The following is an 18,489-nucleotide window of genomic DNA, read 5'->3' on the forward strand; positions in this document are numbered from 1 at the left end:
TTACACTTTGAATGTAAAGCATCACAATTAAAGCTAATTCATAATATATAATAATATGGAAGTAAATTTAGATGGCAACAGAAAGAACTACAAAATGTGGCAACCCAGATGAGGTCTTGCACATTGTGTGTCGGGATCACTTTGCACATGTTACCTGCATCTATCCTTTTAACCAGCAATAATTCAGAAGAGGTTAAAGAAGGAGAAGAAGGCAAAAAGGAAATTACAGGAAGCACTTGAATATGAAACCAAAAGGCGAGACCAAGCAGAACAGACACTGAAGCAGGCAGCTTCTAAAGACAGTCTCAGGGCCCTCAACGGTAAGAAGTTTAAAATACCCGTATTGCTCATACAGAAAGCACTTATAGCAGGGATTGTTTACTATAAGAACAACTAACAGTCCAGGCTTTTGCTTTAGCCTGGTTCTGAAAATACTACATAATAATGTATATGACAGTCTGATGATCCACACAGTAATTCTAGATGGTTAAGTTCAAATGCCACACCAGATACCTTAGATGTGTATAATGTATGAGATCAGCTGTAGGCAAGTTTCTGTTTTTAACGCCATGACTATTGAGTTTCTAAGACTGACCAATAAGAGGATTAAAAAAAAAAAAAAAAGATGTATCAGTTTATATATGTGTATCATGAAATCAGTAAAAACTACCCTAATAATCCAGCTGTGTGTGATACAGTAGAGAAAAGCTGTCTCTGAATATCTTTTTTTTCACATGGAACATCAATAATGTTATTGAGTAGCTCTCTCTTTCAATTCTTTTAGAGTCTTTGACCCAGGAGATGGAGGCTGACCGTGGCAGTGGCAGAACAGATGCTGAAAGGACAATACAAGGTACATGTTTTGAGAAGGCTATAAATCTACTTCCTGCTACATGACTTTTACTTAGTCTCAGCCCGCTGTTCAAGCATGTAGCTTACCATCTGGGCCACATCAATCCAAGTGCAAACAAGGTCAAGATCATTGTGTTTATTTACAAGTCTTATTCTGGTCTTTTTTTTCCCCTTTTTGTTAAATGAATACACCCTTTTGTGTTCATGTACTAAAGTTAATGAATCATAAGTGATGAGATGTAATGTACCTATCATTTTTGCATAAACAATGCATTTTCTTTCAAACTTAGCACAACTTTTCCTCTATTGTTTTATTGGTGCATGAACAATTGTATCCATTTGGTGTGCCATGACAATATAATTGGGCTTTCCCTTGATCTCTGATTGGTTTATAATATCTAGCATACAAAAACTGCTATAATACATATGGACATGTACTCTACTTGTGAATTGTGTGCTATTTCAAAGCAAGCTCTATCAAAACAAGTTATTGTGATTTTACACATCATGAATGCTGCTTAAGTCTGGGAGAAAATAAGTTTGCATATTTGCAGATAATTTGCAATGGGGTGAGGATCATACAGTACTTCATATGTCTTCAGCCTTTCTAAATGAGTTTAAAAAAAAAAAATAAAAAAAAAAAAAATATATATATATATATATATATATATATATATATATATATATATATATATATATATATAATTTCCAGTAGTAACAGCACAATTCAATTTTGTTGTTGTATGCGTTCATTAGGCAGAATCTATGTATTGAAATACAGTGTGCTTATACAGTATGCAGCACTCCGAAATTGATACATTATACGTTAAAAACAATGTCATTCATTGAAACCATTTGGTCATATGGTAAATTATGCATATGCTGAATTGGTTATACATTTTTCTTGTAATGGTTTTGGCCTCCAAGGCATTAGTGACTAAACTGAGAAAAGAATGCCCACTGAGCTCATGTGGCTCTTACCTGCACACAATTCACACCAGGACGTTTTTCTTCACCAGCTTTAACATGGATAAACTAATGTGTTGAACTAATGAAACCTCATCAACCACTGAGTCATAATGGCTCGGTCAATTATTTGACTGTCCACTTGCTTTCTACTGACTGTTAGCAATCAATACGGTCTTTTGTTTTACTTAACCAGTTTTGCCTTAGATTGGTTAGCTTGGGATGAGAAACTGCCAAGTAACAGACTTTCATGCCAGGGGAGAGGAGAGATGCATTATTGTTTGTTTTCAGTGTATTGCACAATAGTTCTCTGTACTTTTCAGCTTGGTCAAGGTAAATACTTGGTGAGATTTAAAAATCTCAATTTTGTTCCTTTGTTGCCATGGTTTTACTGATTACACAGATAACACAAAATGTGCAATTTCACACAAATTGACTAACCAGAAACATGTCTGTTTTTTAAATACATCAGTACGCCAGAGTATAACCATTTCTAGCTTCTAGCAATGCTGGCCCTAATTCATGTATGAAATATATCTGCTAGAAATACCACCTAGAACAATGTGGTATCTTTCACCGTGGGCTGAGTGCTACATACCAATTCAATCATGTAAAGAAACTGTGTGCAACAAATCACATATGTTCCTATGTTTGTGTTAATCCTCTACATAGTTAACTTAAAACATCAATTACAGTACATTTCTATGCAAGGTCAATTTTTACAGGGTTCAGATCTTATCCTAGTACTGTCTCTATCTTAGTTATGAATTAGTACCATAAGGATAAAATAAACATTTCATATACAATGCGTATAAGATGAATCAGCATGAATCCCAAGTTAGTTTTACCTGTGTATGATGTAGCTACAGGATGGTCCAAACATTCCCTGTGTATCCCACGTGTGGATACATTATTGTCTCAATGGAATACACAACTGAAAATTATAGAGCTGCAATGGAGTATAAATTGTAATAAGATGTTTTTATTAGTTAATGATCTGATTAACATAACGTACTCATGTAAACCATAGACACAAATGTAATTTGGTTACCACTTTGGTATCAACAAAAAAATAACCCATGATTTTGTGTACTGTTTAGTATACAGTATACTGTGTATAAGACTATGCTTTATGTGTAATTGAAGAAGCCTTTTTTGGAAGGACAGAAGTGTGTAATTATAATGGTATGAATTTGTACTGTTGATTTTAATTATAAATGTTACATTTCATTTAACATTTCTGTTTCACTGCCATGCCATATGGGCAGTCTGACCAAATAATTATGAATCATTTAATTCAGTTTAATCCCTCTTTCCGTCTAATGATGCAAACAGAAAAGATCCTCATCCATAATTAGAATGTTTAGGAGGTACTAGCAATAGCCACAACAAGGGCAGGATGACAGTCATGTTTTCATAACCTTACTGTGCCTTTTTTAAATTGAAACTGCATATTTTAAATGAAGAGTTTGTGGCAATCTAAAACTCTGTGTATTGACTTTCAATTAACTATAAGCTTGCTGTTAACTCCCTTTGGTATACCAATAATTTAGCACCACTAATATTTTAAGCTCTGGAGATGGTAGAGTGTTGATAAACTGCAAATGAATAATGACATCATTGTTACTGTGCTGCAACATAGCTCCACCTTGGCTTTGATTTATAGTTAGCCTTGGGGTGCTACAGTACATAATACATTCTGCACCTGTACGTTTCTCTAATATTTTGCTTGCTTCATTTACATGGTATTGCCTTAAAAAAAACTGATAAAAGAGACAGCAACAAGGGATTTTTTCTTAATTGTATATAAATGGTGGATCAAAACAACACAATCGGGGCTCCAGTAAAGTGGCGCATCCAGTGGCGCTGTCATTGCCGACCGGGACTGAGAGTTCCCAGGGGGCAGCGCACAATTGGCCAAGCACCGCCGGGTAGGGAGGGCACTATAGTTCTGATGGCTTCTGTGTGGATCTGCATTGCGAAAAGAGACAGCTAGGCAGGGAGATGTTTCGCGTGTGTTAGCTGCCGTTCCCCGAGTCTCTGGGGGGTTGCAGTGGTGAACTGGGATTAATAAAATACAATTGGTGATTCCAAATCGGGGAGAAAACTGGGGTAAAATCATTGGCAACGACTAAATTAAAAAAATAAATACACAATTATACATTGGGAATTATACTGAGCAAATAATGCAGGCAAATATAGACTGCTAACTTAAGCTATTGAAGTGGTTTGTTGTCAGAATTTAGGACTTACTGTACAGTACAACAGAAGCACTTTTAGAGACTACTGTTACTAATGCTACAGTTACTAATGGCAGGTTTACCTTTCCACATGATCTAAAGGACCTATAAAAGCTCTCTTTAGGAAGAGAACAGTGGTGAACATGTATTACTTTGAAAACATTTCTAGGCTAGGCTAGGTTACTTCATTATGCCTTGCCAAGATTTCCAAAGGAACAACTGGAAACCAGGTTCCAACATGAAAGGGCACAGAATCAAAATGTGTCTGCTATGAACATTAATTCAGTTATGCGAGCCTTCAAGATTAATCAGCAAAATCTAAATATTTAACATAAATAGATCTTAAAGCTTAAGTAATTTTGTTGTATTCATGTTTCCTGTAACTGCTACTATATGCTTGATATCTTATTAAGTCCAGTGTAACACATGTAAATGTTGTATATACCAAACACCACTCCTAAAAGATTTAATATTATTATTACTCATTGTTAATAGACATAAATACTAAAGTTTACATGTGTAAATTAAAGAATACCTTTTGCCAAGGTCAATGGTATGAGTCATTTGATATGAGTCATTTGATTTAGTCAAACTGCTAAACTACTGGTGTAACATCTAAATATAAAATAATTTAGTATGGAGTTGACTTATCTGAAGGTTAAGTGACATAATTTATTCCTCATGCTCTATTATGTTAACATATATTATTAATATCAAATTACTTTAAAATACTGAACACTGTGTTTAAAACAAACTCATTACTGTTGCTGTCTTGTGTTCTGTATGTTGTCCTGTGATATCTATTTCAACATTATCCTGATTGTTTTGATATTTTTATTCACATGATCATCTCATTAATCATCTCTGGCATGCAGCTGAACACATTCCATGTACACACTGTTGGCAGGAGAGCCTTTCAGTTAAATGCGTGCATCCAAAATAAATCTTCCCTTACCACTGCATTGCTACTGGTTCCCCGTTCCCATAATAGTGTACAGGGAAGTATACAGCAACTTTTGTCATGGTAGACAAAATATTTGACAACATTATTTTGACCACTACATAGTGTACTTTGAGGAATGCTGAGAAGCCTTGTTCTGGATCAAACTAAAATTGTGAGAGGGAAAAACTTACTGCCCAACTCTTAATGTTTCCTGACCCAGTGTTGAATATGAGGTGATCCTAGGCTCTGTAATAACCAGTTTCACGGTGATTATGAACCCATGTTTAGGACCAGCCTTTGTGTTCTGTAATGCTTAAATCAATATTAATAGCCAGAAAAAATATGAGCCCAGGATGCCTTAATTCATAAATCAAGCTTATTTAGCTTCATTGTACAGTAGCTGTTATATAAGAAGATTAGTGTTTAGTGAGTTAATAGATGACTATGTATGGTCCCCTCATTCCTCAAACTATAGAAAACAGTACTGTTTTGGAGTATTGTTATAACCAATCTATAACCATCTCTGTATTCTGTGTATGTTCCATAACCTGTGTAAAACACAAAAATGGGCTTCTGGTCACGTAACTGGACAGGCATGGTCTGATTTAGGGACCAGTATTTGTAAATAATGTTTTCTTGTAGATGTGTCACCTGCCTTGCTGGCTTTTTAAGACATGGAAAGAAGAAGCATTACATTTGCTCCAGATGAGTTTGCTTGTATTGTATCTCTCCCTGCTGTGGATGGAGTGCTAACACAAGACTTGAATAATCATCCTCCTACTGATGACAATGTTAAATAATTTCTGCAAATAAAACCTTAGTAACCAAAAATCAGAGTAATAATTTCCTGTTGTAAAAAAATAACATATTAAGGAGAACATCATTTTAGATGAGTAATTATCTCTATTTGTCTTGTGTCACACTTTCTAATTCTCATGTATTAACACAGCCAGTACAAATTAATTGCTTTTCCAGTATTTGAACCAGTTCCAAGAATGAGCTCATATGGATTTCCAGCCTCCTAGCTTCTGGGAGTGCATCTTGTCACAAATTCCTGGTGATGCTAAACATAGCACGTTGAATATCATTCCTGATTTCTGCTGCTTGCCACTTGATGTGTTTTGCAAGTTTAAGTGACCCTGCTTGGAGAGATAAAGTTCTTTATTGCAAGATTAAACATCAAAACAGTTAAAGTGAAATTAAAATTAAATGACTGAATCTCACTGAAGCAAAAAAGGCAGTAATTAATGGTTCCCTTAATTGTCTTCATAAAATATTTGCATGGGCATAATTTGCATAATTTACATGTATTAATTAATCTTTCAAAGGAATTTTATGCTGAGAGAAGCCAAAAATTCCCTTTGTTTTATTTAGCATCTGATGAAATATTTATCTTCTTTAATGAACTTCTCATCTAGGTTTGAATGAAAAAAGGCTACAGCTTGTACATATTTTAATGAGGTTTTCTTTTCTAAAAAACTTCAGAACTCATGCTATGCTACATGTATCAAAGTCATATTTTTATCATGAAAGTTAGGCTTTGCTTTTATAACCTTACCTGTCAGTATTGCTTTCTTATACATAATGTAGCAACCCGAGGTTCCTTTGTAGATTATGTTGTTTTCTATTCTTTTAATTCTAACTCCTGCTAAATAGAGCTACAGTGTGCTTACCAGTATTATAACAAATGATATATGTCCTCTAGCAGTTGATAATGCCATGCCTAGCATAATATTTGTGATGAAAGATAAGGGCATGACAAGTGGGTTATGATGGCTTGCATTACACATACAGCAGAGCAGTCATCTTAAAATGGATGATGTACTGTACTCTCTTGGAATATTTTTGTAAATGAATCACATACACATAAATAGGTTTTAACAACTACACAACAACAGGCACTTAACAGTGAAAATACACATCATTTAACCTTGCAATACACAGTACTGAAGTAGTTTAAGAGTGCCTGAGCTTACAAATGAAAGCAAAAATTAAAAGCTTCGGGATTGTTAATAGTGGATTTCTTTATATGGCTGTTAAAGAATGAAATTGTGCTGAATAAACATTTTGACAAGGATTTAAATGATGGTATTTCATTGACTTCATAGTTTTCACACTGCCTGTGCGACATTACTAATGATCCCTAACTTGCAAATGAATATGAAACTTTGAGAACACTCTACTGTATTTAGTAAAGGAAGAATGTAAATACCTATTGTTTTCCTTTAAATTAGTTATTAGGCTTCCAAGCAAGACTTGGGAAGCCTATTGTTATTGCTAAGGGTTTTTTTTTTGTTTGTTTTTCTTCCCAAAGCTTTAAACTGCTGCTGCTTCGAAGCTGTGTGACTGATCAGGTTCTGACTTGACAGGTAACAAGCTGGATACATTGGCTGTCAAATGCTGAGAAAATTGTGCTGCTGCATCCCTGCAATTGGCGCTGTGACAATAAAACCGATAAAATCTTTCGAAATCTTCTTCTTGGGAACCAGTGAAGCAATTGATCTGATACTTGGCATATATCATCAGCATCCAAACCGGCATCAAGTTTGCGAAGCAGAAGTTGCTGTGATAAATTTTAATGTCAAAATGGCTGCCACAAACTTTAGCGAAACATGCCCTTAAAAGCAAACTGCTGCTGTTTGAAAACGGTTTGACCAACAAACTCCAAACTTGGTAGTTCTTGTCCCAGTAACAATGGAATGCAAATGTGTCACAATGTTTATGTTTTATAAAACAAGATTTCCGCCAGGTGTACATTACGTCTGAAATTTAGGACTGCCTCAGTTGACAAACGGTTTACTTGACTAACTCCAAACTTCACAAGCATCATCCTTGACACTGTAGCAATATAACTGATTTTTAAGAAACTGGTGTTAAACCGAAATGGCCGTATGACACATTTCTTCTTGAAACCTCACAAAACCTACACTTCAATAGTAAAATGGCTGCCACAAATTTCACCAAAACGCTCCCTTAACAGCAGACTGCTTTTATTTGAAAACTGTCTGACCCACAGACTCCAAACTTGGTAGGCATTGTTCCGGTGCCAGCAGAATACAAATATGTTAAAATGGTTATGTTTTGTGAAACAATATGGCTGCCACTCCTACATTTCCTTCTTATATTTAAAACTGCTTCAGTTTAAAAATGGTTCAATTGATTAACTCCAAACTTGAAAACCATCGTGTCTGTGTTAGTAAAATTTATATTTTCAGAAATGGCATTTGTTTGTTATGCCGCCTGATGCATTTTTGAAAAAAAAAACTTTCAAAATCTTCTGTGGAACTGTTGAAGTTGCGAAGTTACTTGGCACATTGAGAACTAAACACACTTAGACGGGTACTGATACTGGGGCTTAGGAGCTATAAAACTGCCTGGCAGTTCTAGTTATAATTTTAATGGTTGTTCCAAGATTCTGGTCAGTTTACTGTACACCACCCTGACATCAGTCTGTAAGCCCAGTCAGGTTCATCCCTCTGTACAGTATGACTCAAAGTGCAAGCTGTTTGATTGTCACTAAAGCAGACTGAAGCAGCTGCATGAGTATAGGAATAATTCACGCCTGGACACAGAACACACAGATCGCACTGTGAGTCATGCAGATTGACACACTGATTATTTTTAGCAATGACTCCATGCTGAAATGAGTTTTGACACAGAATCCCATAGTGTTGCTTGAATAGAAATGGCCAGAATGTAATGCCTTGGAGATTCAGATTTGCTTTGTAATTAGCCCTTGTTTTTGTCTTTTCCTAGAACAGCTTTTGTTCTCTGAAAAGAAAACAGAATAACAGTAGCCAGAAGTTCACAGAGCTGCTAAAGATGATGTGATGTTTAGGCATTCTAGTATAGCTGATTATGTGTGCATCCCCTGATCAGTTTGTCTATCAAAACAACAGACCCCCCCCCCCCCACACACACACACACACACACACACACACACACACACACAAACTGTCTTTCTATGAAAACTATTTTATGCCCAATATAACAAAATAAAAATAAAAAAAAGTTTTAATTAAAAATAAAAATTCAACCACAGAAAGGCTCAAGTCTAATTAGTTGTTTCCTGTACTGAATATTTTCTCGACTGCTTCAAAGCACTGCATCTGCTGTGTGTTCCCAGATATGTGTTTGCTTCTATTTTGACTTGCCCTTGTTGTCTTGTCAAAAGCTTGACAAAACATCCCGTTCTAGCTTGTCATCACTTCTTTGTGAGTTTCCGCAAAAATTAAATAATTTAGTTACAGGGCTGAACGAAGAAAATGCTGGTTACAATTTGTTTCCTTATCTTTCTTTGTTTTTTTTTTCAATACTAAACGTACGGGTACCATACATCAAACAAACTCCTGAGCCGTGCCTAACAGATGCTTTTTCCAGCTCCATGACAGAGTGTGCATGTGAGCTCAAGCAAGCACGTACAAGTGTTCTTTGAAAATGGACAAAGCTTGTTAGATTATAGGTGTCTGGAGATAATGTCTGAGAACAGGAGCTGCCTTTTTCAATAAAGCTGCTTCCTTACAGGAAATGTAATTTATCAAGTGCTTTGAATCATGAGTGCAGTGCTGTGTTCAAACAAGCATATCACAAGAAATGTTTTAAACACTTAGCATTTTTTTTTTTTCTAATTCTGGCATGGTTTGTTACTTTGAATATTTTATTAAGTAGAAACCAGGGAATCTTTTTACTAATATATCTTAAGGTGTCTCAGTCTACAAAGATTAACTTGAAAGTGTGAAATAGTGCTTTGCTCTAAAGCCTGACTACTGGAACAAGATACAATGGACTGCTGTATTATTTACTACAGTAGCTTCAGTTATGTAATTATTTTTATTATTATTTTTTTTTATTTTTTTTTATCAAAGTCACATTACATTACACACATATCGTTTTGTGAATAAGGTCCTATACTGAACTCCTTTTAATAATAATGCATTTGATTTTATACTAACTGTCTTACTGTCATCACCCTAATTCTGTCAGAATAACAAATTACATTTGCTAAATAAAAATATTTGGAATCTGAATTCACAAAAGATATTTTACATACTACTGATAACTTACTGTTTCTCGTCTATTCCCACAACACATGTTTTTTCAAACATTAATGAACTGAAATGTTTTTTTTTTTTTTCTATGTCTAGTCACAACAGTTTTAAATGTTTTTTTATTTTTAGAAAATGACTTGAATTGTTCATTGAGGAGCCAATGTAGCACCTCATGGCATCCATAATTAAATTCAGCAATATAGAATCTGCTATTTGGAAATCACTTGGTGTTCCTATTTTGGCAAACAGTACATTGAGGTTTGGCTTAGATTCTATAGTTCTAAATGTGTGACCAAAACCTGCTGGAATGTCACTTCTTCAGTCACTGAAAAGATACTTCATTATTAATTAGTCCCACAACTGGAAATAAACCTCCTATCTTACGAAACACCTCCTTTAATTCTGTTTTCCCAACTCCTCAAGGCTGATGACCCCACACCACCCTGTCTTTCTGATTTCAGAACTTTGACATGCCCCAGCGTGCACAAGGCTGTGAGCCAAATCCATTCCCTCTATAACACTAGAATACACATTACATTTCATAACTTTCATTTATCTTTAATTTCCCAAAATGAGTATGATCCAAAGACTGCACACAACAACAAGGTTTGCTTTGTGATAAGTTAAAGTGGACAGATGGCTAAATTATGGAAGAATGAGATCATTATTTGTGTTTAATACTGTACAAAATTATTGGACACAGTAGTTTTCATTGTTGTTTCCTTTCTGGGCTTCTAAGCCCCTTTCACACAGATAAGATATTATGGCTCAAGGCTGGCTTAGAGTGGCATGTTGGGCTGCTTGACTTTCCTATACCGGCACAGAGCTAATAGATTTTTTGATGGTGCTGAACCAGCTTGCATGGCAGTTGAGAGACGGCACAGACCCGACCTAACTGCCTGTGTAAAGAGCTATGCTTGCACTATAGCACTATAGTGGTCTTGGATCAAAAGGCAGCATCCTACGTGACTATATACCTGATGTACAGATAAAAATACACCACCATGTTGGCGTTCCCTTACACAAATTGAGAGTTCACGTGAGCATCCTTTATATAAGGCAAATAGCCACAATATTTTTGCTCTCTGCTGTTGTCCGAACAGCTGGAATCTCTTTCTTTTAACAATACTTATCACCTTCTTTGCATTAAAACATGATACCTTAAGTGTGCCCGAAGCTCCTGCAATTTGACATTTGACATTCTGTTATATTGTGTAATATAACTGAAAATTAAAAGCAAACAAAAAGCAGCCAAATCCACCAAAACAGTGCCATGGGAATTATATTTTGATTGACAAGTTTGAAAGTTGTTTTTTGATGATCCCTTTGGCTGTGTGAAAGGGTTATGACGGTACTGAACCAGCATAGATGCTGCAATTTTGTGCTGTGTGAATGGTCTTTGTAAGAAGTCTCTGAGATGGCTCAGTACTGGCATTTGTGTGTGAAAGGGGCTTTAGGCATGTTTATTTTCACTGCACTTTATACATCATAGATGTAACTGTGTGCAGCAGAACGACAGCCTGTTCCCTGATTCATTGAATGTGCTAGGATTCATTACCCGAAATCTCTGACTCCCTTTGCTGTTTTGTTTTATTCTCCATTTTGACTCTAACCACATTTGAAATGGAGAGTTTTAACAAAAACAAACAAACAAACAAATAAAAAAAAACTAAGAATGGCTGAATTCATGACTGCTTTTTCTTGTATGCAAACGTGTGTTCTTATACGGTATGCTTAACTACAATTGAAATTAAATTGTTGTCATCTGTATATTAACAGCAACCAAGTACATTATCTGTTACTGTAATACAACAGGAGTTTATATTACTTTATAAGACTAACACAGTAAACCTTGACTCAAAATACATATTTTTTTATTTTTATATTTCAGATGGAAGACTTTTTCTGAAAACTTCGGTGATGTACTAAACCAACTACGCAGAGGCGGTTCTGTGACTAAATTAAAGACTTAAAAATGACAACAAAAAAAGAAGCTTTAGAGGGAGCATTCGGAGCAAGTTCTTTGAGCTGGCATGTATACTTGTTTTTAACAACAACAAAATAATGATGAATACATCTGAGTGCTCTGCAGAAGCTGCTATTACCACCCATACTCGAGGCTAGAAGGTTCATAAATATAAAAAAGACTCATCACAAAACAATGACTGATTAGTTGCTGTTAGGTATTGAAACTGGGGCCTACTGCCTTTAGCAAACCCTACCTAATACATCCTGCAGTGAAAGCTGGACACAGCACAGCAGAATGAATTATCCAGCAGCACACCTGGAAACCTTTTTTTAAATCCAATACTGTAAAGTTGAAGACTTTTATACTGTACTCAAACCAGCAAGAAAGCTTCATACACATCAAAACTTTTACACTTATTGTGAAATATACAAGTTTGGGAAGGCTTCTGAAGAAGTGTTTGGTTAGACTGCGGGTTCAATCCTACACATGAAAAAGAAACTTTGATTTCAAAGCTTTTTAAATTTGAAAGGAAAAATGCAATTTGCTGTTTTTTTTTTTTTTGTTTTTTTTTTTTTTTTTTTTTCCACCACATTGTATACTGTTGATCTGAAGTGATGGGATGTTTTTAAAATTAATGATAACCAAGATGGTATGTATATAAAAACACGGTATTGAAAGAAGGTATTATGTATGCAGTAGATTTATTAGGAAACAAAACATTAAAATTGGAAGTTCACATTTTTTTTTTAATATTGTTTTTTATTTTGTTGTGTCACCCTGGTGTCAGAGAGCTGCCTTTCAAGTTTTAATGCATGCAGGCATGTAAATGTTTGTCCTGGAGTCATGGTATTAAATAATTGGAATCCTGGGTGTCTGGAGACATACAAAGACTATTTTACGCTAGCCTCAAAAACACACACACACACACACACACACACACACACACACACACACACACACACACACACAAACAACAAGAGCCCTGAATACTTCTTATTAGTGACTGTGCTGTGAATCAGACACCAGGTTTACTTTTCTAGACGCATCAAACATCCATGTGACAGCACTGACTTAAGTAACAATTGATGCATTGATTAAACCTAAAGCAAAACTGAGTGATTGCTTACATTCTGTCTCCTCCCCTTGTATTTGGCCAAGTTTGTTTCTGTGTAATATTCACTGTCTCTATATTGTCAAGATAACTGGAAGTAAACTGGTGACACAGTTCTGACCTTTGTAATGTAGCTTTCTCTTTATTTCGCAATGATTCATTGATCGCTTAACGCTTTTAAGTCTATGTTTGAAAGTCGAAAACAGTTTAAAAGTTAATAATATGCATTTTATATGAATAACATTATTTTGGTTATTTATAAACTATAATACAATTTATTAAATATCTTCTTTGATGCGCTTCAGTTTGGTTTAGCCTTTGTCTCTTATGGGACTAATATCTGAAACCTTTACATTGGTGTTTCTTTAACAGCTAGTTTGCTTTTCCAAAGCCTTCAACATCAAAAGAAATACATCTGTAAACGTTTGTTTTAATCAAACAGTGTCCTCAGCCACAGAGTTCAGAAATCTCTAAAACAAATATCACATTGTTTATACGTCTTTAACATATTCATACATGCAGATATGTTTTAAGGATCAGCTTTCAGTTGGTTAGAGAGCTGTTTACTGTATGTCACTTTTAGCCTCAGGCGTTTTTTTTATATATATATAAACGTGTACGATGGTTTATTCCATCAGATTTTTTTTTTTTTTTTTTTTTTTTAAGTTAATAGTGATATATTGTGAATCAAGGACAGAAACCTGTCTAAATACAGTAAAAAAATAAATACATAAAAAAAAAAGTATTGTGTTGGTTTTATCCTGAAATGAATAGTCACCTCAGCAGCGAAACATGAATTGGTTATGGTTTCATCTTTTAAAAAAAAAGGGAGATGGTTATCTATATCAGAATTAAAGCATACTGTTTATCACTATAAATCTGTGTTTATTAAAAGACCTCATTAATAAAGTATTTTCTTTAAAGGGGTTTGACTGAATAAGTGTAAGTGATTTGAACATGTTTGGCGTTAGTCTAAAGGGTTAATAGCTCATTGGCTGTGTATGATAATGACAAGCGTTTTGTCACTTAAAAAAAAAAAGAAAGAAAACCATTTAAAATACTTGTACCTAGTAGCATTTCTCATCACTCCACACCTTGCATAGAGTCACCACTTAGCGTTTATTGGGTTAAGAAATGTGTACATTTCCTTCTGTAGAGAACAGTTACAATTTATAGAGAAAGGGGTTTAAGAAGTGGTTGGAGCAAGAAAGAACATTCACATATTTGATTTCTAGAAAGACTGCATTATAAATTATTTTTGTTATTCCACTGTTTATCATACAACTGCTTTTCCAAGTTGCTTATAGCCACATTTGCACTCTATGCAAGCCATTGGAACAGATCATAGTGCTCATCTTCACGTAGGACCTATGAAAATTGTCTATTTTTATCTATATATTTAAAGTTTTCTAAAAGTAAAAAAAAAAAAAAGGTTATTACAAATTTTGTTGTACACAATCTGTACAAAAAGAGAACTGTTTTTACATCATAATTCAATAATGCAAGTTTTTTTTTTTTTTTTTTTTTTCCTATGGTAGCTTAGTTCTTTGAGTCCAGTTTAAATGTGAGAATCCACGTTTTTCTGTATTTTCTTTTCTTTTAAACAATCTGCTAATAAAACTGTCTGAAATCACCCACCTTGTATTTATTGATTCCCTTAATTACACTATGTTAGCACAGATAGAATATTTGCTTTCTGTTGTTGAGGATCTTTAAAAAAAAAAAAAAAAAAAACAACTAAAAAAAAAGTCAGCTTTTTACATTGCTAGAAAAACAATGCTGAATAATTTGTGATTTAACATGCAGCTGCTATTTTTCTATCATGAGTTACTGCGCTGAAAAACATAATAAAAGCACACTCGGGTTATTGTTTAACAAGCACATTTTCTTCCCATATTTTTCTTTGCAAGATAAGCAAACTGCTCCCATCTACATGATTTATTTATACAAGTTTCAGAGTTTATGAAGCTGTTATTTGTACCGTATTGCTGTAATATCCCCACAATTCTATAATATAAGGCATTGTGCTGATCACCACAAAGTGGGGTTAGATTATTTTAACCCATGTGTTTGTATGCGTGTGTGTGGGTGCACGCTACAGTAAAACAGGTTTTTTCATGTACACTAACAAACACGGTACACTAGTTTTTTCATGTACTCTAACAAACACCACATCATATTTCTAGGCTGACTGGCTGGGTTTTTGAGAGCTCGGTTTTTGGAGTTCATATTAATATGACATAATAATGCTGTTTGTGCTGTTTTCACATTTGCATTAGAAAAATTATAAATCCAATGACAACCACAATGGAATGTTTAATAGTTATGGATAAGGTTGTCACTTTTTATCTTATGCACTTTTCATCAAATACTAATTTAGAAGTGGAACACTTCCAGCTAGTTTCACATACTGTACTCCCATTAACACTAGTCTGGGATTAAAGATTGTATCTTCTTTTGATATAATGCTTTTGCTCAATAACAATGAATTACTGACATGTACAGATTAACCAGTTTTACATCACCTTGCTTAATATCATGCCCTGTTTATTTTCACAATCTTTCAAAAACTACTCGCTCTGCACCAAACGTTCTTTGAGAAATTACCTCTCTTAATGTCTCACGAGCCCACTTATTGTCACATTTTGTGCAGCCTGTCAAATGCTGTATGCCTGGGCTTTACTAAGGAACCACAGGATAGAATTAATTTCCAACACAACTAACAACCAATAATCATCCTGGCTGATAATCTGATATTCAAATGCTGATGGGAGGTCTTAACAGGATACAGTTTCACTACAAAACACCAACATCACCCCATTTCTTTTTTAACAGTCAAGTCTTACTCACAAAAAAACACCAAGTGCAACGCCTAATTGATAGCTATCATCAGTCGACAATTCATGCCTTTTTTAGATAATGACAGAAACTGTTTCATTCTAGTTAACGATACAAAATGTATTTGTCCTGCAGTAAAATATAATATATATATATATATATATATATATGATATATATATAGTATATATATATATATATATAATAAATAATTTTGTTAAAAACACTGCTTTATAATTCGTCATAAGTTTTTTTTGTTTATTTCTCACACTCATAATGTGCTGTCATAGGTAAATGTGAAACCAGGTTTATATCATGACCAGCTTCACGAATGATTTTGTTTTAATAATTGTAAGGGTATTTTGTTGTTTCTCTTATAATACCAACATTTATCCCATCTTAGCAGCGCACATAATTTAGATTTAATCTGTCTCCTGGTCTAACATTATGATAACCAACCCCAGCAAGAAAGCTGTGGGATCTTTTTATGTACACCTACAGAGTGAGGACACAACTGTGTATGTAGTTTCTACTTTTGTGGTAATTATTACTTTATATATTTCAGGGAAATCTATATCATTTTATAATCAGAACAGACAGTGCTTGACAATTAAATAAATTACAACATTGAGAGTATTTCTTCAAACAGTTCTATGGCTTATTACCAATGGTTGGAGCAACTCTTCACTCAGGTTCACTCAGAACACCATAATTACGTTTTCAAATAAATGGTAAAACATAGAGGTGTGTCCTAGTCTGAGCACAAACGAGCATTTGTAATGAGTATGACCGTTTTTTTTTTAGTACAAGTAATACACAAGTAATTTAGCTATTACTCATTATTCTGAGGAAAATGTATTATTTACAGCTTGACTTATAAAATACACTGCATATAAAACAGTAATACACAGTTGCTCATTGGATCACAGTATCTAGCTCTTGAGGGATACTGTTCCACTCCTCAATGACTGAAGCATATCTATGCTTGGAAGATCACCTTCTGTTTGTGAGCGCAGCGTGCAGGAGCACCATCATGCAGGCATCCCTCTGGGTTTTGTTTCTATGGTCTCTTTCAGAATTGCAATATGTTGTGATTTATGGGGCATGGTCGACACTTGTTTTTTCAAGTCTTTGGAACTAGCAGATATTTTCCTTTGAAAGGGAAACTCACATTTGTTCATATACTTTTCCCATTGCCTAACAAAACACCTGCAGTAAAAGTCATTTTTTTGTCTCTATATTGCTGTTAGTGGCATGTTTATTGCAACTATGTTATTATGAATAGTGTGTAAGTATCAGACACATTTGCCAAAATACAAGAACATTTACAGAAGCCATGAATAATTTATTTATTTTTTTTAGCTACATATAGTGAGTAGTGTGCCTGGATTTTTTGTTTTGTAACATGAAATGCATGTTCATAGAATATAATTACCGCCAACTATAATTACCACCAATTGTGTTCACTGGAAAGCAATGCAGATTGAAAGTTTATTTCAATCAGCCGACACTTAGATGATGATTCAGTGCAAGAGTTCTTGTCATACTAAAATATGTATTAGCCTCTGGTGATACCTGTTGACAAGCCTCAAGGGTTCATATTTATTTATTTTCTGCAGCAGTTTCTTGTCTGGTAAAGCGTTAGTACATAATGAATTAATTCATGAATTATCAAGTAACTATGAAAAGTGAAAATTTGCTTTTATTTTTTTTCTTGTGACCATGAAGATATATAGTGCAATTGATTTGTAACAGGTGCCTTATTACAAGCCAGCATAAAGAAAAGTAGAAACATTGAAACAAAAATGTGTCTTGCAAGCAAAGTAAATGTGTTGACACAGCACAGCATTCTATAGCCCCATTCTTGCATGCATTTTAAAGCATAGCCATCACAGGCTGGGGGAGATGAATAATTGACTGATCACTGCATAATTCAACAAACAAATTCAAGGTCTGGCAAATTTGAGGCTTTTCTTCTTTACTGAAAATGAGGTTAAAGTTGCAATCACCCTTGAAGAAACACATTTAAATAGCCAATGAAGCATACTATATAAAAGTCCATATTATTAAGTTCTACCTTTCTCCTCCTGTATAGTATAATCATACATTCCTTACTGATGTAGATAAAAAAAAAAAAAACAGCAATAATAGAACCAGTGGTACTAATGTGGGGGGAATTCACAAAGCCCTATACTCGAAGCTATCAGCAGCACCATTATTTTCTCCAAAATTATAAAACTTTAAAATAAACCACTTACTAATTTATTTATTTAAGGACATTTAGGTATTCTTAAAATGTTTATTTGTGGTTGTGAAACTAATAGAACAGAGTAAAAGGCTTGAATATCTTCTCCCCCAATGTGTGTTCTATTATTGTAATCTTGGAGTGTGGGTCATGTGTTGGACTGTTCCATCCCGCTAAAATATCTGTTAGTCCCTATTTAAACCCGAAGTCATGTCTTGAATACAGAACTTAGTCAAGGTCAGTTCGGAGGACAAAAGTAATATATATATATATATATA

The 18,489-nt window shown here is 34.4% G+C and overlaps 1 protein-coding gene across 8 annotated transcripts in view; it reads left to right on the forward strand.

The window, feature by feature from the left end:
- Nucleotides 1–12,979, forward strand: part of LOC121320946 (dachshund homolog 1-like) — a 159,948-nt gene extending 146,969 nt beyond the window's left edge. For all 8 annotated transcript variants that reach the window (XM_041259774.1, XM_041259769.1, XM_041259770.1 and 5 more), the window contains 3 exons: nt 177–320; nt 785–853; nt 11,941–12,979. In XM_041259774.1, coding sequence (XP_041115708.1) covers nt 177–320; nt 785–853; nt 11,941–11,978 — 251 coding nt within the window. In that variant the 3' untranslated portion in view covers nt 11,979–12,979. The remainder of the gene's footprint in view (nt 1–176; nt 321–784; nt 854–11,940) is intronic.
- The last annotated feature ends 5,510 nt before the right edge of the window (nt 12,980–18,489 follow it).

Source organism: Polyodon spathula, chromosome 9 (genome assembly GCF_017654505.1).
Source record: "Polyodon spathula isolate WHYD16114869_AA chromosome 9, ASM1765450v1, whole genome shotgun sequence".
Classification (NCBI taxonomy): Eukaryota; Metazoa; Chordata; class Actinopteri; order Acipenseriformes; family Polyodontidae; genus Polyodon; species Polyodon spathula.